General features: G+C 43.0%; 1 protein-coding gene across 4 annotated transcripts in view; it reads left to right on the top strand.

Annotated features, from left to right (window-relative positions):
• The window catches only part of necab2 (N-terminal EF-hand calcium binding protein 2), a 103872-nt gene that overhangs the window by 60048 nt on the left and 20949 nt on the right, over nt 1-22875 (top strand). Inside the window, exons 8-9 of one of the 4 annotated variants that reach the window (XM_086208451.1) lie at nt 11238-11311; nt 15803-15859. In XM_086208451.1, coding sequence (XP_086064577.1) covers nt 11238-11311; nt 15803-15859 — 131 coding nt within the window. Of the gene's footprint in view, nt 1-11231; nt 11312-15802; nt 15860-22875 lie in introns of all 4 variants that reach the window. The other 3 variants (XM_086208450.1, XM_086208453.1, XM_086208452.1) reach the window with 3 other exon arrangements.

Here is a 22875-nt window from a genome sequence, read left to right as displayed (position 1 = left end):
CTTCTGTGGTGTGTGTGTGTGTGTGTGTGTGTGTGTGTGTGTGTGTGTGTGTGTGTGTGTGTGTGTGTGTGTGTGTGTGTGTGTGTGTGTGTGAGAATGGTAGGGTTGCTAAAACAGACATAAATTGATTTAGACTGAATTCTCCTTGAGGATGTACGAGACTCTCATTATTCTCCCTCGCGCTTCCTTCACCAGCTGATGGTTTGCGCTGCAGCACTCACTCGTTCGCCTCGACACTTAGCACCCACTCCAAGAAATTGGGAGTTGAAAAAAATGACACTTCAAAGGTTTTTGAGATAAGGCACAACTTTATCATACCAGAAATTTTATTGAGGAGTTGAACATAAGAATAAATGATTGAGCGAGAGCTTGGCGCAGAGAGGGCGTTTAAGGCCAGCCTAATCAATCACAGCTCACAGGCTCTTATTGACGTGACAGTCAAAGGTGTTTGATGTTGTTGTTTCATGGTCAGTGTGTCATTTAAACTGTGATCAGCAGGGTTGGAACGTGACCCACCGTCAACAAGTCAGTGTGAGGAACACCGTCACATCCTCACAGAAGCACTTTTGATTATCCAACGTGCGTGGCATCCTTGGCGAGAGGCTAACAGGTTCTAGCAGAGGGCTGATGTAGTACTATAGCAGTACTTAAGTGGGTTTAAACACTCAGGAATCTTATTGGCATTGTCCATGTTTTATTTCTCTAATTAACTGACCACACTGACAGATTTGCATGGTGAAGTGGTTGTGGATCCTTTTGGTAAAGCTGTAGTCCACACTGAGGGTTTAAATGGATTTGAAACCCAAGCAACCGTTTGTTTCCACTTTGATTTTGTAATTGCTGGCCTGAAATATCCGCTTCCTCCTGGTATCAGGACAGGACATCATGTTTGGAGACAGCAATAATAATGGCATGAACGACCCTGCAGTTAACAGCCTAATTCTTCTCACTCTTTAATTATTATTTGCCCCGAGGATGGAAACGCTCATTTAGTTATATTGGTTTTATTGATGTCTTTAAGGAAACAACCTTTAAATTATTGCCAAAAAGAGCAATCTAGTGATTGCAACAATCAATCTGAGTTTATTTGACTGTTGCTGCTAATACTTTACTTGTCTTTTGTGTGCGTGTCTGTTGTGCATGTGTCTTTTGTGTGTGTGTGTGTGTGTTTTAAGAACTGAACGTTCCAGAAATGCCCAATTTTCATCATCATGTCACCGTGACGACACCTCACCCTTGACTGTTCACTGTTCAACCTCTGTGTTGAATGCCACAGTGGAGCCTAGAGAACATGCGCAGAATATAACGCCATTATTCAGACTTCCAGATATTGGACTTTGTTCATTTTCAGCTGAAAACCTTAAATTTTGGGTTTAGTTGAAGGGTTACCTAAGTCTTAATGTAACATGTTTATATACATATAAACCCTAATATATATATATATAAAGGGTAACCCTACAACAGCTGAGAAACCTCATGATGGTTGATGTGGGGTTATGTGGGGACACAGTGATTCTGCCATAAAGTGCTACACACACACACACACACACACACACAGCACAGTCTTGATCATAAAGCTTAAGTTAAGTTTATGGGGGTTATTAGTCATTAAGATTTATGGCCTCAAGAGTGCAGTTAAGTGACACCAAGCAGTCGTTTCAGTAAATCTTAGTGTTCGAAGGCATGTCTTGCTCAGCGATGTAGAGAGGCTGACACTGGATGTCAAACAGCCTTGTGATTTCGACAGCGCGCTGCTGAAGAACTGTTTACTCTCCATCTGATACCTCTAAAAACACATCCTCCACCATGATCCCAGATTGAAGGACAAAAGTAAACCCTTGTTTTCACCTGACACTTTAAACCTTATTCTGCTGCTGACAGTAACGTGCAGAAATGCTAATGTTTAAAGGCAGGGAGTGGAGAGCACCGCGACCACAACGAGTCGGACGGCATTAAGACACTAAGACGTGTCTGATGCAGCGACTCCCTGACCACAGTGCAGCTCTCTGAGGTCACAGATCAGCTTGAAACAGTGCAAATGGATGGTTAACGCTGGATTGTAAGACCTGATAACAGCTCTCCCCCTTTTTGGAAGTTGTCTCCTGTTAGCAGTAAAATATAAGCTATGGCAGAAGTGCATGATATATTTTAAGAAGTATAATGGGTCCCCGTTTAACCACCATAATGTACTCCACGGTATTTCATGTACGTCATGACACCACCAGGATTAGTCGCTGCTGGGTGCTTTATACCCCCGAGCTGCCTGTCTTTCCTATTAAATTATTGATTGGCCTGTCCTCATGAAAGAATAAAAAAGATCTATTTCCTTGAAGTTGAGCTTTATTTCCATTAAATGGCTCACTTCAGGATATGTGGCCCTTGACCCCGACCCAGACGCGTGTTGAGGGACATTATATGAGTGTAAGAAGACCCAGGCAGCCGATGATGGCAGAGAGATCCAATAAAACACAACCAATGTGCTGCTGGGTAATAAAGTTGCCTCCAGTAAACGCTGTGGAGAGCACACTGAACGCATGTAGGTGTTCTCAACGCAAATGGGATTTTGAATAAACCGAATAATCTAACATTATGACCCTAAACACAAATTTGGAATGATTAGATTGTACATTTTTATTTTGGACAGGATTATCTCATCTCATCTCATCTCATCTCTTCAAACAAGAAGAGCTCAGCACAAACAGAAGATTTCTCCCTCATCATGAAACCATGTTTTTGAGGAAAAACTTTGATTAGAAGCATGTTTACGTGTGGAGAAATTCCTCAGTAAGTTTACATTGGTATTGTAATATTGTTAGATAAGAGTTGTATGATGAGAAGCGATCAGATGAGACAAGATGAGCTCTATCTTATGTGAATACATCCTCCTGACCAAAGTTGTGCTTCTAAGACTTCTTTGCTTTTTTGCTGAGTTCTAGAAATAAATGATTTTACTTGATTTTATGATAGTGACAGCACAAAAAAGTAATTACCTCTTGTTAGCAGTACTTAAAACCTTCCTTTTCCTAGTTCATCTGTTCTCAGGCAGAAAGACTGGTAGGTTAAATACAAGAGGCACTTAAAAGTCGTGTGATGGTTTGCATTGGTCTGATCTTGACCGAGTTTTCCGGAGCGCTTCAGTTCCAGTGCTGCATAGGAGAAGTATTGATTCATGTCGGCTGGCTACAAAGACGACAGCTCCTACCGACAGAATCTTCAGACAGTTGGTTTTCTTCCTGAATCACAGCATCTGTCACCTGTCGGACAGGTGTATGAACATATGTCTGAGCTTATAGCGGGTCAGGAAAGGCCACTGAGCGAGCCAGACACAGATATGAAAATAAAAATTACAAGTAATGGTGTTTTTGTGGCTCGAGGGCCCAATGGCACCCAGGAAGCATGTGACAGATGGTAATGGATGGTAATGTACCAGAGGTGTTGGAGTTTGACTGGAATGAGCACTAAAATGTCAGCGTGCAGCAAAAACACACACACACACACACACGTTTAAATGTGGCAGCTCTTGGTGACAATCGACGTCATCAGGTTTGACTTCACGCTATCATCACACCAGCAGCTCTTCTCCATTAGAGTCGCTGGACGGAAGCCGTCAGCTGAAGGAGAAAGCTTGATTGCAGCATTTCCCATCTGGTCGTTGTGCAGCCTCCAAGCCACGATGATACATTTTAGTAATACTGGACCAAACCGTTGTGGTCTGCTTGACTCGATTACATTTTTTTTTAAAGGAAATTTTGCTTTATGTTGGTCTGCACACACCTTTTATAGAAGAGAACAAAAATGAATTTAACAAGATCGCTAATCTTTAACCAACACTAAAAAAAAACAGCAACAACACTCCATTATAGTGTGTTCTCCACGATTTATGGTTTGTCTACTTTTTATGAAATTCTGCTTATTTCACAGCCAGCAGAAATACTTTAGACACACACACAAACACACACACACACACACACACACACACACAAAGGGCTGAATAAAAGAGGTGGACGTCGCCACCTGTTTGTAGAGCACGAGCTTTGACTGAAGCAAGAAGAGATGAGAATGGGAAGCTGTGCTCTGGTAGTGACGTGTCAATCCCAAAGCAGCCACCTTGCGAAGCGTATCGCGCTTTATCCTGTAGTACTGAGCTCTGAAGGGGACAATAATTTATGAAATGAAATCATGATGTATAGAGGAAGACTCGAAACTACAGACTGAGTCATTAAAGTGATAACTCACCTCAAAAGGGAATTTTGTGCACTCGCAGAGAGACCCCTTGAGACAAAGACATTTTACACCATCGCGTTGTGACTCCAGGATGCAGGGGGAAAAAAAATCATTGTGAGCTGAAGGAATGTATTTATGAGTACTTGAAAGGCAAAATACACATTTTGGATGCATTATTGCTTTGATAAGAGGATTATTGAAGTAATAAATCAGGTCCTTTCTCAGTATACAAAATTTCAATGAATGGCATCACCCCCTGTTGGCCATGAAAGAGAAAGCAGGTTAAATCACATTTTCAGACCCGGAAGCTACGTCCATTACTTGAAGTCTATGATTCTCAATCATGTCCCTGCAAAGTATTCTGAAATTATCGTCGCAGCTACATAAGAAAAAATACTTGACAAAAAGAGAAACCTTTTTTCTATATGTTCTTTATTGACCAAAGAGTTTCACTGTATTTTAGCCCCCCCACTCTGAAGCAGCCCTGACAGCTGAGCCCTCATTGTCTGATGTGCTTTGTCTTGAGCCTGCACGAGTCGATTGATTAATCACTCCTAAATCCACTCTTGCGTCACTCCTCCATCCCACCTCGCTCAACGTGTATGAATTAGTCCAGAATTACTCTCCAGCCCACTATATATATAGTGTGTGTGTGTAATATAGTTTGAAGAAATGTGTGTGTGTGTGTGTGTGTGTGTGTGTGTGTGTGTGTGTGTGTGTGTGTGCGCGCACATTGATCTGAGAAGATTCTCCAAGAAGATAAACAGGGCAGGGAACGAGAGAAGAGCTGAAAGCTGCAGGGAGTGGGAGATGAGGGGCTAGAAACAAAGAATAAAGGAGGGTTGGGGGGCGGGGTGCATGGGGGGGGGTGTGGGGGGCGGGTTGTTGCTAAAAATATCCACCACCATCTTTATGTTGAGCAGCCAAACCTTTATTGAAACTGTGTGCAACACTCGACACATCTCTCCTCTGTGTGCATCTGTCACTCTACTGAAGAGTTTGGATTGGAAATTAGCTGCCGATCTTTCACACACACACACACACACACACACACAGACTTAAGTTTAAACTGTGCGTGCACGTGCTCAAGATCATAGACTTCGCACACGCTAAGAGTGTAATTTAAGACATAACTGACATTTCAGTGTTGCCTCTCTTTTAAATAGCCTTGATCTCCCCTCAGATGCATCTGTGCCTCTCTCGCTCTTAACAGAACGCAGTTGAAATAACAAAGGTTTTGTCGTTCGCTGGATTCTTAATGTGTGTGTTCTGTGCTACTGAAGTCACACCATTGACTTGGTCAGCTATAGGGAGCTGATAAATCTTAGAATGTGATGCACATAGCTTGGATCAATGTGGCTGCCACAGGAGGTTACCAACAGCAACTTGAACAACAGGAGTCCGTCTTAGATGAGTTTTATAGTTGTTTTTTGTGTAGGATTTGGTTCTTAGCAGCAGTTGTTCAAAGGTAAAAATGTTCCACTGAAATCTGTTTCATGGATACTACACACTGACTTTGATGAGGAGAAATGTCCGTGTGAGGCTTTAATGTGCTGCTCCTCTGATGAGAGGTGAGTACGCCCGGTGATGTTTTTGGTCATGGCTAAAAATGGCCGTCCTATGTTGCACTGTAACAGACGCTCAAAGATGGCCGTCGTCTGTCTCTCGAGCTTGTGAAGAAAGAAATTTAGGATGATCATCTCTCGGTGTAACTGCCGCTATGACCTCCATCAATTCATCAGACAATTGCTCCTCTTCTTTTTTGTCATTCTTAACTTTTCCACGCTCATGAAAGCCAGGAAGTCTTCGCTTCTTCCTTTCTGCCATCGCTTATCGATGATGATGCTGTGCATGAACCTGCCTCGTAGCCTCTGATTCAGTAGGTGTCTGGTTACATAGAGTAGGTCAGGTGGGTGGTCGGACTCAAGATGACCAGTGTCCCATTTCTTTTTTTGTGTGGCTAGAAATAAAGATAAGGTTGCACCCAGCCAATACGGGGCTGCTTAACTGACGAGGACAAACACGACATGTCAGCGGTTTCTTGGTAAATGCGATGGTGTTTAACACTGATGATTTTTCTGTGTGCTTCCTCTGTAGTCCAGTTTAATGATATAAGAGAAGACTTTGAGGATGAGGACTTAACAATGAAGAACATCCAGGACCAGCTGTATCCTAGCACCCCTCTCTCTCTCTCTCTCTCTCTCTCTCTCTCTCTCTCTCTCTCTGTCTATCATGGTGTTGAAGTGCTGGTCTGGTTTCATTGTGCCGCTGACATTGTTTCCTAACTGGATAACTGGGAAAGTAAAGGGATTTAAATGTGATGCCTTGAATTAAAGGTTAAAACTGCAGTAAAACTCGCTTTCATCCATTGACACTATGTTCACAACCCTTCCAATCAATGGGGGGGGGGGGGTGTAAAGCAACTGGGAGCAGCTTGTAATGCAGGATCTTGGGCTTTGTTTTTCTCTTCATTTCTGCGTGGATGGAAAGTGAGTCTTCAGCACTCCGTCAGTAATTTGTGTATACTGCGCTACCACTTAACACCTTTATCTGACATGTAAGTAAATGTGCGTTATATACAGTGTTCCTTTGTATGTTCTCAGCTGGGTATTTTATGTGACTGCGACAGAGAAAAGAACGAGTTCCACGTGTTCTCCCATCTGTTCAGACTGATTGACGTGGGAGACAATAGGATTTTCTTGAACCAAAGATGCGATCAGTCCTAAAGATGTTTTCGGTAAGGAACAGAAAATAAGATGCAAACAGATAACTTGCTTTCCAGTAAATGCAGTGATTTCTCTGGGAACTTCAATTGAGTCTCTCCCCACTGACATCACACAAGAGCGAACAGGAGGTGAAACCTGATATTGTTTTGAATTTCCAGGAAGGAGCAGACGCATATATCCACTGCATCACTTCCACCTGTATCCACTAGGTGGCGCTGTGACTATGACTTCTATTCAGCTTGCAGCTGTTTTCAGGTCTTAATCGTCATCAAACGCGTGATGTTTAGAAAAGATCTGATCATGTGGAGTCCGATTAAAGCAGTCTCCATGCTCTGAAGGTGTTCTGGTCAACTTACTCAGGGGATTTCATCAAAGTGTGATAAAACTTCATTTTCATTTCAAGTTTACACCAGGTGGCGCGATGACTAACCTGTCCTCCATCTAGCGACAGTCTTCATAGCCTCGCATTTGTTTGTTTCATCCTGCTGAGAGTCTTCACAAAAAAAAAACGCCACCTCCTTGGTCAAGGTGAGAAGCAGAATGTGCTGTAGGGCTTGACTTCATTTTAGACGCCCAAGAGGGCGAATTTACAAAGCAACATCCAAATAGACCGAATACCATCAAGGCTACAGTCTAACCAGACCCACCATCCTCAGTCAACGGATGATTTATTCTGCAAAACACCAATGTTCTAACGCATTTTTGATATGAAAAGATTCCTATTTTTTCTACCTCACTGGCATGTCACTGGATTTACAAAGTTATGATATAAAAAATATTTGTAAACTCTCAGATGGGAACATCAACAACAACAACAACAACTGTCCGCCTCCTAATTTGAGACATGCAACTGTATTTTTTTCTCCACGATTCCTGTAAAAACATTTAAATACTGGCTGTCACATGATGGTGGGTTAAATTAGATGAATCTAGAACAACTCAAATCAGGTTTAATTGAGGAGAACGTCAATAGAGACCCCCGTAACCTGACCTTGCAGCCTAATGTGAAGGATGTAAATCCTCACACACTTCTATAATTGACTGGGACACTTATTTTCTAAGTCCATCCAAATGACCACTGGGCTTTTATCTCAAAGTGTCTCCATGGTTACAGACTCTGGTTTAGGTGAGAGTGTGTGTGTGTGTGTGTGTGTGTGTGTGTGTGTGTGTGTGTGTGTGTGTGTGTGTGTGTGTGTGTGTGTGTGTGTTTGGGGTGGAGGGAGGTAGCTCCTAATTGACTGGCTGTTAAAGCTTTTAATGAAGAGTGGCGCCGCCAACTCTTTAATTAGCAGTGGGGGAGCCATCAGGGGATAGACAGAGGGCGGTGGCTCAAGAATGGGGGAGGAAGGAGACAGAGGAGGAGGAGACGAAGAGAAACATGGGTGCAAAATCTCTTTCAGTGCAGTGAAGATGTTCAAGTTATAGTCCAGACGAGAAAGAGAGAGAGAGAGAGAGAGAGAGAGAGAGAGAGAGAACAAGCCAAGGCAAATCCAATGTAAACGTGATGACATTTTTTTGCTGTAAAAAACAGATCTTCTCCCAAATGTATCAGATTCTTCAGGCCATGCTACACCTCTCATTCAGAGAGATGAACCAGTGCCACTGACAACATGGTCTCCAATTCTCTGAGGTAATAAAACAGAAAATAAAGCCAGGGATGCTTTAGTTGCTACCATAGTTGCTTCCATCCATCTCCAGCTCTCATCCAAATATCTTCACTGTTATAAACCCAGCTCGTAGGAGGGAAAAGGAAAGTAACACACACAACCCGATGTGTGGATTGAAAAATTGTCGTGGTATTTTTGCGGGTGGAAATTAATAACAAAACCAATGGAAAAGGGCCGCCAGGTGCTGTCAAATCAGTAAACAAATATAACAAAAAGAGGACTCCTTAAAATAAACGGCTCTAACTTTCTAATGGCTAAGCTGATACGTGAACAGCAACAATCAAATATTCCGAAAACAAAAGCCTAACTGACTGCTCTAGTGATGAGTGATAAAACTGAAGTACAAGTGAACAGCAAACCTAAACCTAGTTTGTCGAAACAAAGTGACAAAAAACCCTAAAGTAAGTGCAGACAAACAAAATCAGTAATCCTCCTTACCCTGGCCCAAATCTGGGTAACACACACACACACACACACACACACACACACACACACACACACACACACACACACATTATTCTCTAATACAAAACCAAAAGCTGCATTATATTCATGCTGTCTTTCGGTGTGAACTGAGCCTTTATAGTTCGTCCTGGAGCTGTTGCTCTCCCATTGATGGGGCCCTGCACCAATCAGCTGCTGGGGATCTCAAGGGACCTGAAAGGGTGGGGATGGATGCTTCTCTGTAAGGCAAAGGAAACACAAGGGAGGGGAGAAACAAGCCTTACGGCTCAAGGCCGTAACATTCACCTCATCTACAATTTCAGCTTCAGCTTCAGCTTCAGCGGGTGACACCACAGTTGCTCTGACCTCTTCTCTATAACAGTCTATTAAAAGAATGATGAGATCCATAGGTGGGAGCACACCGATGAATCCGTGGTGCCAAAAACCGGGCGTAGACATGAGACAAACAATAAAGGTAAAGTGTGGTCAACTTAGACCAGGTGTACAGTTGTTCCTGGATAGTTGATTTAACACAAAAACCCATGACAAATGTCATTCTTTTGTGCCTAATAAACCAACAAAAGAATACACATCTGTCCTGAAGCTGAGATAAAGATACGTGTCATCCAGAGGTGACTATGCTGACGTTCCTCGCTCTGAATTTGGAAAATTAGCATTTTCATCTACAGTAACAAACATGGAAGAAAAAGTGAACCGAATTCAAACCGTGATGAAAAACCTCCATGGTTCACCTTCTAACAGTTTCAGCTGACATTCCTCTGAGTTTCCACTGTGGTCTTTTTCACTGTCTGTGACTCGACATTGTATCAAATGAAAACTGATGGACTTAAAATAAAGGTTTGAATCTCGTTGTTTTTGGCCTGCTCCACCTACTGACCCATGTAAGTTCATGAGTCACCAAAACCGACAGGAGTATGAACAGATGGATTTATATGACCTGGTGTCCAGTCTTTCCTCTCAACAACACAAATAGTCACGTTTTTATGTAGCAAATTTGGATTGCGTGACACTTTGTCCCACCGCTAATGAAGAATCTTGTTTCTCCTTACCCTGTGGGAGCCCAGGCACCCTGGGGAGACTCGTTCCAGTCACTTTTACCTGCAGTTGTGTCAGTGCCTACTGTAGGTGAGCGCTGGAGCATAAATTTAGTGTTTCAGCTTCTGTTTCAGCTTCCTCCTTACCACAACAAACCTGAGCCGCTGTACTTCAGTTCCTTCGTTCCATCTTGGGTGAACTCTTAAAGTGAGGGTATTACTGTATACGCCTCAACTTCCTTTAATATGCTCCCCTGAGATCGTGGAGTATGATGTATGAACTCGACAGCTGGCCAAATCCTACACAGAGTTCCTTAAAGGTCCAAGCTAAATATAAAAGCTGAGTGTGGTTGGACATGCAAAAAAATAAATAAATCAAAATTTAAAAAATCACACTTCAGCAGGCCAATTAAATAAAGAATCTCAAAGGAACTGACTTCTCGTTCATCCATTTCCTGACTGTCTTTGAACAGGCCAAGTTCCTTCATATAAACAGAGGTAATTGCTTATTTAATAGCCACTTTGTAACTCCCACTGTTCATGAAATATCAACGGTGAAAGAAGGGAAATGGAAAGAGAGAGACATTAAAAACAAGAGCAAAGATAGTGTTTACTGTGCTTATGATGTGTCATGTGCAGTGTAATTACCCATAACACAGCTCCTAATCCCATCCATGTGTATAACCTGATTTCTGGTTTCACTGACATCTGAAGTAGTCCAACGCTGTTTCACAAAGAGAGCGACCGAACGTGCAGGCAACACGTCATCTGCATATGGGAATTTCTGAACTTCATAGAAAATGATATCACGCTAAAAATCCACACCAACAATCATCAGGTGGCTAACATGATGTGAAACAGATGCAAATGACACAGGGGAAAGGCAGCCTGGGTTGGGTTTCATTTGTTGTTGAAATAAATATGGCAGATATTCATGGATGAACTGTTTATTCTGAAGCTCATGAATATGACACGAGGAAATTAAATGACAGCTGGGTAGTTTTGCTTTCAAGATGTATTTTAATAAATGTAATTGAGTTGTGTGTGTGTGTGTGTGTGTGTGTGTGTGTGTGTGTGTGTGTGTGTGTGTGTGTGTGTGTGTGTGTTTCTTGCAGGTGCAGTGGAGGTCAGGAAAGAAGGTCTTGAGGCTCAGATCAACCGTCTGGCTGAGCTAATCGGACGATTGGAGAATAAGGCAAGGACTGCACACACAAACACACACATCACGTTTTTGAGACAAAGGCCAGCCACAAATAAATGAATCAATAAATATTTACATACATAACACAACATGAAGACTGCACATATATTAGAAAAACACAAAAATGAATGGGGGGGGGGTACGCATGTGCCTGCACATCCTGCACTGTATAGACAAGCACTGGACTCAAACTCACAACCAACGCATGGAGGGTAGAAGCTTGAGCCAGGATGCTAGAACCAATGAGCGCTGGCGTTTCATCATCAGTGAGAAGTTTACTCTCTGCACGGCCCCGACTGCATCCGCTGACCACCGTTACTCACACATATTCAATACATGCACACATTCACACACATTAGCAGCGCCACCATCCGCCAACGTACCTGCACCGATACCCGCTCATGTAATAAGGAATAAGACCATGTTACTCTACAGACTGAATTCAGCCAGACTGACTGACTGAAACGTGGCGCAAATCTTTCTTGTCTCTGAACTCTGCATGCAGCCAGTAATCTTGTGCTCTTCTCTTCTTCATGGGGAGGGCATAAAACTTCAAGATCTTCTATATTGGCCAATTGGGTGAGGCTAAAACAACATACTAAAAGCAACAGTCCGTAAAAAGGAGGAGAAGAAAGGAAAGAAGCGGGGTTAATGTAGAGGCGAAGGGGGACGGGGATAAGGAATATGTATAAGGAATTGGGTTAGAGAAAATGAAAAATCAACAAACAGCACACATGTTCACTCTTCCTCTGTGTGGCACCTCTTTAGTCCCAAATGCCTCTTCATCCTCCATCCTTTTTTCTGTTCCTCCATTTTCCTCTTACCCTCTTCCTCCTGTTGAGCCCAGCGGAGCTCAAGCTGTCTCAGGAGTAGCGTTTGTGTGAATACACCTCAGACCTTGGGCCAGGATGCTAATTCGATTCACGTCTAACAGATTGCCAGTGTTTAGGTAGAAGTGTTACTCTCAACTGTGTCACCTCCATTTCAGCAGAAAAGATTGAAGCATCTCTTCTAAGGAAAAGTGAATCAATAATCACCTGTGACCCTGAAGCCCCCCAGAGAGCCCATTACCCCTTTTAGTGACTGTTTACACTCACGTCTTCTCACGGTCCACTGATTGTACATGTTTAGACAGCAGTGAAGACTTGGACAGCAGTGAATGTTGTAGTGATGGATGGTTTATTGTTATCGTCTTTTCCCTCTAATCAAGAAGCTAAACTCAAACTGGCATCTTGCGGTCAAGTAACCCCCCTCCCCCACACACACACACACACACACACACACACACACACACACACACACACAACCAACAACAATGAAAACGATGAAGGTTATGATAGAGGAGGTCGGTCACACAGACATCAAAACCCTCAAGATGGGAGCTCTGGATACAGATGGATGTATAAGCATGATCACTCGACGGGGCATCAGTCAGTTTACATTTCTATCAAATGCAAAATGAAAGCATTTCTTTTGTCTTTCGATTTGGAAGTAAATGACTCATAAATCATGCCAGGATAGGACTACACAACCTTTTGACTTTACTGCTTCCGATTAAGCCGCTGTTGTGCTGCAACAGACCCGCTGTTTTACACTGTTTTTGCACGACCTTTGTGAAAGTTCTGGTTATCAGGGAGGTGAACTAAAGCCCTGTCAATCGCAGTCACAGAAGCGTGTGATGCTGGTGGTCTTGTCATCCAAAAAGAAACGCCGATTGTGGACCTGATTACCTAAAATAACAGCAGGGTTGAAGTGGAAACAGGGCCACAATGTAGTGACGGGGAGCAGGCAGGATTTTATGTAACTCAGGAATTTATTTTACAAAAGAAATAATCTAAAAGCTAAAACGGCAAAGTAAACACTAGAAGCTCAAAAAGTACTGGGAGGCAAACAGGCTGGAACAAACGGGTAAGGTGACATAAGGAGCTCCGTACCAAACTACAATACAAACTCATAAAGCAGCCCTCTTTCTCTTTGCCATGAGGTTTACATCTGTGTGCCAGAGAGCATTTCTATTGGTCAACATCACACGACACGTAGCCTGCGCGTCTCATGACCTGTCATATCGCTGTTTCTTGGATGATGTCACACTATAAAGACACCCGTTCGTCTGCTCCGACATTTATAATTGGGCACGACGGGGATGATGACAAAATCGGGTCAATCTCAGGCTGACTTTGCGTCATCTGATACTGGCAGTGGTGCTGGAGAGTGACGTTAGAATATTCACCGGGCAGCATGGCACTGAGGATCTGCCACCACTTTGGAAAATTTGGTGAAAAGGGATTTTATTACTGGAGATATGCTGTTGTGTTCTGAACTCAACAAATGACCCTGACATTCCTTCGTTGGCTGGTAGGATTGTGGGGAGTGAGACTAGAAGTATTTAAGTATTTAGTCCAACCTCTGATGTTGACTCTTTCAGAAAATTAATAAATCAAAACATTTGTCTCCCAGCTCTCCAAACACTTCTGCAGGCTTGTGTGGTGGGATTAAAAGTCACGTTGATTCTGGAGCTTAGGTAAGATGAACTAGTTATTCTCCATGCATCCAAGGAGAGGTTTATTTAGGGGGTTCGGCTTGGATCTGATGTGAACAGATCCTCCTGTGATGACTTGATGACTGACAACTGGTTCTGATATTTTCAACCTCCTCTCACGTCTTTATGTACGCGCCCGATGAACAAACAAGCGCACGTTTCCTTGAACAATTCAAGTGAATATCTCATTTTATCTGAGGAAAGACAATTTTGTGTTATTTTTTTCAACAACAGTCAGTCAATTCCTTGTGTATCCATGACATAGTCCGTGCAGAGCAGCTGCTGAGGCCAGGGGAGAGTCCCGCTTTAAAGTTTCCTCAGAAACTCCTCCGAACATATTGCTGACACAGCACGGACAGATCTGGTGCATCAGTTCAAAATAAAAACAACTCTGCTCCATCAGTGAGACAGGTATTTCGAGGGTGACATCTTTTGCCAAATTGCTGTTATTTTCCATGTTTAGATTTTCTGTTCGGACGCAAAAAATGTAGTCGCTCTAAAATGACTCCTCCACAGATGACAACCCTTTATGTTGGAAAGTGTGTTTTCAGAAGAAGCTAGAGGATAAGAGATAAAGAGACATTATTATGGCAATAATCAAATCAAAGAGAAATGTGGTTCTTGGAAGGCTTATTGAATATGGCTTTGTCCCAGTTTGGCCTGGTGGTACCTGCATGGTTCTCATATTAAGATTGCACAGGCATCTGGAAAAGGAAATATTATCACACTGCATCAGAATGAATCATTGACTGTTTACTGGATGAATAATAACCTGGCTACACGCTGAACGATGGGCTGCCTGGTGAGATGAAAATAACGCTGTGTGTTGGCAACCCTGCTCTGTAATAACACACTGAAAATCTCACCACCTGCAAACCAGCCACAAAGTACCGGAATCATGTTGCCTCTATTTCACTTCCAGATTTTCTCACCATATTTTTCCGCACTCCCTGTGGAGTTTGTTTGTTCTTTTGGGTTCAAAATATCATTACTTATTGCTGTCTGTGTGCCACAGACAAGAAAATGTGTTTCTCCTGGAAAGTCTTGTAGAGGTGATACCAGGGCTGCGTGCTGACAAGCAAAATAATGTAGCATTCCTTTATTTAATTATTTATTTTGTTTTGTATACCAGTTTACAGTGCACAAGGGTCTAGGAACCAAGGTCTGTTCTAATGAAGGAGCAGCTGTTATTGTTCAGACGTAAAAACAGTAGAATTTATCTTCCATCCATCCATTTTCTATACCACTTATCTGTTAAGGGTCGTGGGGGGTGGGGGTGGTTGAGCCTATCCCAGCTGACATTTGGCGAGAGGCTCCTGGACGGGTCGCCAGTCCATCACAGGGCCTAGAACTGGTCTTTCTTCGGCGAAATGCTAACTACAAAACTGATTCTAAATCAGTTTCGTGTGTCACTTATAAGCTTGGCAACAAGTGCACAGAGCAGAGAAGCTCGTTGTCCTTCCCTGAAAGTGCTAACAGAGCATTCCAAAAAATGGTGTCACATTTGTTGAATGTGCGCACATAAGTGACCAAACGAGCTGATTCTCATTCTGAAATCCCCAACATTAAAAAACAACAACTGCTATTTTAGTTGCCACTGTAAGCCACACGTCTTTATGAAGCGCACAAGCTCTTGCTAGTGATCCAGCAGCAGCATGCAGGTTTGGCATCTCATCATTGTTTTATGTGTAGCTCTTCATGCAGATTTAACACCTTCTGTTTATCATACATTCCTCTTAGGTAATACACAACCTCCTCCTGTCTGATCCCTGATTTCCTTCTGCTTTCATGTCCGTCCCTGCTCCCCTCAGTGTGTCCGCTAATGCCTCCCGTGGGATGTGACTAGTATCTTGCTGCTGCTGTAGTAGCTGCCGTTGTTGGTCTTGTTGATTGACATGTTGTTGTTGCTGTTGTTGTTGTTGTTGTTGTTGTGCTTCTCCTTGCAGACGGTCTGGTTTGATCTGCACAAGAGGCTAACAGACACAGATGGCACCACCAGCGCAGTAAGTACACACTGAATGACGAGCTCTGTACGTTACACTGCAACACACAGTGTTGCCTTGCAAAGACACACCCCAGTAAAAAAGGACCTCAGGTTGAATGTTGAACATGATGTTCATGTGGTCCAAAAATATATAATATTTGTGCCCATGGGTAAGGCGCTGAATTATTTCCCAGGAAATAAGCTTGCTTAGTTTTGTTGTCTAGACCTGCATAATTTATAGACATTGAGTATTCTCTGGAAGAATGAATGAAGTCGCACTCTAGCTTACAATATCTTACACCCACAGAGGAAATAACCTGTGTATCAGCTGTCCCAGAGACGAACGGCATATTCAGGGGATTCTGTGATATTGATCAATGAGGCTGTGTGGGCCTTTTGAAGATGTACTTACTGTCATAAATCAGAACATTTTAAATGCTGTCGTCAACTCTCTGACACCATGTACGTTCACCTAAGACTGTTATCACATCCAGTGCTTGCATGCCTGCTCTCTTGCAGAGATAAGAGGGCGCAAACACAACGGGGAGCATAATAAATGTAGCCAAAGCTATCAGCCAGTCGAAGTCTTGTACTGTAAGAAGTCCAACACAGTTTGAAATTCTGTTTCAAACACAGTGAAGCAAAGCTATATGAGAGGAAGAAAATACAGCCGAGTAAAGAAGTAGGCATCTGCTGGAGTGTGCTCCAGACAGTGTAGTTCAGTACATTGATTCTTGCTTATTAGCTGCTGCGAGCAGTAAGAGCCCAGGCTAAACTGTCTGGTTGTCATGGTCACAGACACACAAAGACTAATACCAGAGAACACTTACATGCACTGAGAGGGAGATGTGTTTTATACATCCCACAGTAACACTCAAAACATTAGGGAGCACTTACAAAGACAAGGGGAAGTGAATCTACGATACCTGGTTGCATCGGTTCAGTCCTTCTCTGTGTTTGTGCTGCACTCCATGGAGGAAGGCCCTTTTTTCTTAACACCTTTTACCCTTTTAAAACAGTTTCAGGCAGTTTGGAAAGTGTCAAGCATTTTATGACTCTTAGAAAAGAGATTCTCCAAGATTCCGAATATGTTTTCCGTGTAACTAAAAAGAAAGTAGTTATTTTTTTACCCTGCAGGAGAAGACAGCTCAAAAGGTCAAAGGTCAGAGATGGGATATGACCAGAAAGCACAGAAAAGAAATGAACAGGTTATTTCAAATAGAAATGTCTTCACCTCCCCCGCAATGGAAATTGAATCACATTAAAAGAGCAGATGTGTGAAGTATTGTAGCAAAGGAAATCTCACTCATCAACAGTGATGGGAATAACTGCGTTAAAAGTAACACCGTCAGTAACGGGTAATCTAACTAATTTCTTTCTCTGTCGTTACAACGCCGTTAACGTTACTAACACGCCGTTACTACACGTTACTGAGGCTACACATTGAAGTTGTCATCCGACTCAGCTCACACAGACACAGGAGCCGCAAATGTGTGTGTGGTTTTTTTTCTCCTTTGGTGAGGGTGAGGGGAGGAGTGAGATAACCGCCTAAGTAATGATGATTGACTAAGACAGAGTAAGATTTCATGTTAAGCCAACCAGAGACATCAGGTGGGCGGGTGCTTACACACAAACACAGCAGCACACACACACAAACTACCAGAGATGGCGAGGCTGAAGTCGGGAGGAAAGACGGCGTTTTCAAGATGGAAACATAGGCACTACTTTAACTTCATGGAGGTTAAAGGTAAAAACGTACATGTTGAGTGGACGTTATGTCGTCCCAGAGCGAGAGCAAAGAGGCTGTCAACGTCCAGTGTAAGCAACTCCAATTCAATGAAGCACCTCTCGATTGGCCCACGCTCCTACTAAACTAGTGGCCAGAAACACCGTTGACACCGCTAATGGTGATAGCGAGCCAAGTACTGTTAACGTGAGCTCCGCTAACCAAGAAGGACACGGAGCCACGCCGTCCAAGCAGCCACAGCTGGATTTTTCTGAAAAAAAAAAAAAATCCAAATTCTTTGACATTTTTAAACTTAAAAGAAAAAGAGTAACGCAATAGTTACTTTCCCTGGTAACTAGTTACTTTCATAGTGGAGTAACTCAGTTACGAACTCAGTTACTTTTTGGGAGAAGTAACTAGTAACTATAACTAATTACTTTTTGAAAGTAACCAGCCCAACACTGCTCACCAACACTTTAGGGAGCTTGTGACAGGAGAGTGTTGCCATGATGGTCAGTGGGACAGCTTTGCTGGTTATGCTGGTTAGACACTTGCCAACAAATATACTGTAGCTGCATGACAGCAAGTCCGAATGTTGGTTCGCTTATTCTATTCCTTTACAACAATGTAATCTGGCATAATAGAAGTAATATGGAAACAAGCTGGCAGTAGATTTCTCTGCAGTAGGTGTGGACATCTCAGTTGACGTCATCCTTCATCCTTTGTGAGGTGACGTGATTGTAAAACTAGCCGGTGTGTTGGGGTCAAGTGTTGTCAAGAAAATGACAAACACTGCACTGTACCACCTAACAGCTACACCTTTTTTTTCACCTTGTTTTTTCGTAAAGAACTTAGCAGCACCATGTTTAGTTGGCTAGCAGAGCTAACAGAGCTGGACCTGAACCCCAACCATCCATCCATGCATCCATCCATCCATCCATCCATCCATCCATGCATCCATCCATCCATCCATCCATCCATCCATCCATCCATCCATCCATTTTCTTATCCTATTAAGGGTCACGGGGGGCTGGAGCCTATCCCAGTAGCCTTCAGGTGAGAGGCTGGGTTCACCCTGGACAGGTCACCAGTCCATCGCAGGGCCAACATAGAGACAGACAACCATTCACACTCACAGTCACACCTACGGTCAATTTAGAGTATCAATCAGCCTCGTCCCCTCTTGATGTCTTTGGACTGTGGGAGGAAGCTGGAGTACCAGAGAGAACCCACACAGGAACAGGGAGAACATGGAGACTCACACAGAAAGATCCCATGCCCGAGCCGGGGCTCAAACCCAGAACCTTCTTACTGTGAGGGGACAGCGCTGACCTCTGCTCCACCAAGACGCCCTGAACCCCAAACTAATTCCTTAATTTTGGCCCAAATCTGGCCTGACCCGTCAAGCTGTCCACACACTCTCCCGATGTAGATATAAAGTCCTCAGTGTAAGCTAGCGAAAACGCTGTTAATATCTTCAGTGAAAACACTCAATTTTGAATATTTTGTTCCATTTCAGCCAAAAGTACCCTCTATATCCATCACCCTGCTCTGATAAGTTCGAAACAAAAGCTTATCATAACTGAAGCCTTCTAGTTAATACTTCAGCGTAGGTCTGCGGCTGAATTAGCATTTGCATTTCACTTGAAGTGGACACTCCTGGGCAGTGAGCAGCTGGCTGATAATGATGTCTGTCATTTGAAGTGAGCCAAATCAATCACATACTCTGTATCTCGTCAGTCGTTTGATCCACCGGAGGCACATGAAGAAACACAAGAACAACCAGATACGCTGGCAGAAAAGAGGAAAGTCAGAATGCATCAAGAGCAAGGCAGCTAGTGAGATGGATTATGGTGTAATAAGAGAGAGATGATAGAATTGAGAAAGGAGGAGAGGTCACAAGCATGTTTCAGTTTTTCAAAAGGGATGGTTGTAAAAGCCCCTCGGGGTGTGTTTTTGTTTTATCTCAGCACAAAGTCGCTCTTTTTTCCTCCTGTTTCTGATGCATACATCATTGCACAGCTAAGAAACATGTTATCAACTACAGTAGTGGCGTCTTAGCACCGAGCACTGATGCATCACCACTGAGTTAACATCTTCCAGCCATAAAGTAACATATGGATGCATCGATGCTTCCCAGCTGACCTGGAGGGGTCATCGGTAAACACGCCAGCCTGTACTTTTTTAGACGACTGCTCATTGCGTTCTTATTCTCGGAGCAAGCGTCGGGGTGATCATCACATTCTATAACACTTATCTCTCCAACAACCAAACATTCATCTACTTAGTACATTAATTCACACCACGGACCAATTTCCAACACAATAAGAGACGGCTAAGAAAAGTGTGAAAAGTGAGAAGTGGCAAACTCCCATTTTTTTTATGTGCGCTGAGATGCAAGACTTGAAAATTAAAGCCAAAAGAAAAGAAAAATGTGATCAGGGAAGGAAAGATGTTCGTAGATGGAACAGAGAGGAAGGAGAGAAGTTCACAGGGGGACATTCAGGACACTGGGAGGACCCTTATGAAAAATAAATCAAGAGGTTATAAATATGGATATTACTGTATGAACGGGCCACGCACTCGACAGCAGCTCCCTCTCAAATGGGCCTGCTCTTTGAAGTAACCATCATTCTCAAACATCAAGATGCTGACTCAGACAGGATGGTGAAATAGGTGCTGTCATTCTGTAATTATTCTACGATTATTGAGAAGCTGCAAACTGCAGAGCTAGTGAGTAGGACCCCCACACGCACATCCCCACCCCCCACCCCACCTCAACACGCACACGCGTACACATCCTTGTTTTTATCTGCTGCGTCTACTTTAAATATGACACTTTGTCAAAGGCTTTGCTGCGTTTGTGGGGTGTTGGAGTCAGTATATCTGCAGTTGCCATGTGAAGATAAGTATTTGGATGGAAATCACCAGGTCATGTATTGTGCTTGAACAGCTGCAGTAACTAGTGTACGTTTACAGGAGGCGACTGTGTTAGTAACTTTTATTTAGGTGTGCAGAACACACAGTCAAGGCAGTAAGTACACACCATGGCTAAAGATAGATTTGCTTTTCCATCCATCCATCCATCCATCCATCTATTTTCTTACGCTTATCCTGTTCAGGGTCGCAGGGGGGCTGGCGCCTATCCCAGTGGTTTTAACAGTCCTTTATCCCCAAACCATACCATTTATATTTATATTTCATTTATATTTACACATTTATTTCTCTGTTAGCAAACAAGACGTACCATAGCAGGTCAGATGCAAACTTTTATTTCAAGAATTAAAAGCTGGCCTCCATTTCCAGGGTCGAGCTTCATGAGCACCAGGGCGACTGGGGACCCCGAACTGCACGCGTCCACTCTTGGGGTGTTTGGTGAAATTTGTACGTGAATCCCCAAGTTTAGCATAAAGTGTGGAAGGAGTTTCATGTGTTAGATCAAAGCAGTAGATGCAAATGACAAGATGACAGTCGTAATACAGGAACGACGCTGACTGAGATGACAGCCCAAATGACTGAGATCAAAGCCAGCAGTCATCAAGGAGGATTGTCAAGGGCCCCTCCCCACAAACGCTAGATTTACTCACTAAAGAGGCAGGACATGTAGTGGTCATGATGTCACATTATGGTTGACTGATTCCTTCATCCTCTTCTTTTCTTGTTGCCTCTGTCATGACCACACATCACCACCAATCTAGTCGCACTACCAGATAGTGAGCGTTTTGGCCAATTCAGGTTCCACCAGGCAGAAACAGACGCGTGGCGCCCGGTGAAGGAGTGAATTTTGCACCATTCTACTGATCTGTGGTCAGTGTACCGTACCAGAATTATGATGAAACTGTCACGATGGTGACATTCACGATATAATAACACTGAAACTTCAGATGAGATACATTCTCCCTCTGTATCCTCCAGCAGTTTCTAAATTGTTGTTGAAGCAGATAGTCTTTGTCTTCCCTCCTCAGGGTCAGAGGTCAAACACTGCTACAGCTCCTGGAAGGAGTTCTTATTAATGAAGAGTCGTTCAGCCAGTCTCCCTGGGTGAAGTTCATCCTGCTGCCCTCCTGCCTTTTTTAACTTTGGATGAAACTTGAGCCGCAGCTCTAAGACTTGAGGGTACATTTCATTTATATATTTCAACCAGTCCTCCACCGGAGGTTGATCATCCCAAAGACGAGTCAATTTTTCGCTGTACCGTGTTCCTTGATTGTTTGATTGATTGACACATCAGTCTGAATTCATGCCTCTATACTGTAGAGCCGTACCGCAGAGAGTGACTGACTCACAGCAGGAGAGCATCAGATACATTTCTCTAACCTGAACTGACCCAGCGCAAGACTCTCCCAGATATCATGACAGGGGCAAAACTGGGGGAGGAGGATGTTAAGAGAGGAACATAAGATGAGATAAATGAGACGCTCAGCGACTCCTAGCCACTCAGTGTAATGATAGCCGGTAGCCTCTTGTGTTTCACACATAATGAGATCATTGATAAGGATGAAGGATGTTGCAGTAGAAGCAAACATCGTTGTGCATGTTTCCCTTCCTCTCTGTCTCAGTCAATCAGTTTCACTTCAGATCATGTTTCAATATCTCTTGTTTGCAAAATGAACAGATTTGAAAGCCCCAGCGTATTTTAGCACTTGGTAACATCGGAGGCCACTAACGGGGTTCCTATTAAAGTAAATTAAACATCGTGCTAATTGAATTGATAGTTTTTGTCCAAATTCATACTTGGAAAGCCTTAAAGGTCATTGATAGAGCTATTTGATAAATACGGTAAATACTGTAAGGTTTTTTCATGGCTAAAGGCAAACAATGGGGCGATATTACTGCATGATTTTTGTGTACGAAACAAAATCTGTCATTCATTAAACTGTATGCCTCTCTAGTTAATTAAAACTCTTCGGATTATCACGAAATCGAGCAGGGTTAATGATCAAAAAATACAGGATGAGTTAGGTTTCCAATCATGCGAGTGAAATACGTGTCAAGATTTTATACTCCGTCGTTGAGTTTCCAAAATATTCCTGGTGCTGTTGTCATCACCCAAATTTATTTTAATGTTTGATATCTTCGAACAGCCTCTCTGCCATGTGCGTCAAGCACACTCCTGGTTCTTCAAAAAATACACGCTGACAGTTTTAGATTTTTTTTTGAGTCACTTTCCCCCTATGAAAGCACAGAAATTGATACTTCTGTTTCTATTAATATTTAATAACAGCATTTTTTTGAATCAATTTTTTTATTGTAAATTTACTGAGAGGACAGAAAAGAAGTTGTTATTTAGTGTGTAGATGAGCGTTGAT

The sequence above is a fragment of the Aulostomus chinensis genome, chromosome 7 (assembly GCF_037954235.1).
Source record: "Aulostomus chinensis isolate RoL2024-O1b breed Wild chromosome 7, RoL_Achi_v1.0, whole genome shotgun sequence".
Classification (NCBI taxonomy): domain Eukaryota; kingdom Metazoa; phylum Chordata; class Actinopteri; order Syngnathiformes; family Aulostomidae; genus Aulostomus; species Aulostomus chinensis.
Note: the sequence above shows the minus strand (reverse complement) of the source record. Positions and strands in the feature narration are given on the sequence as shown.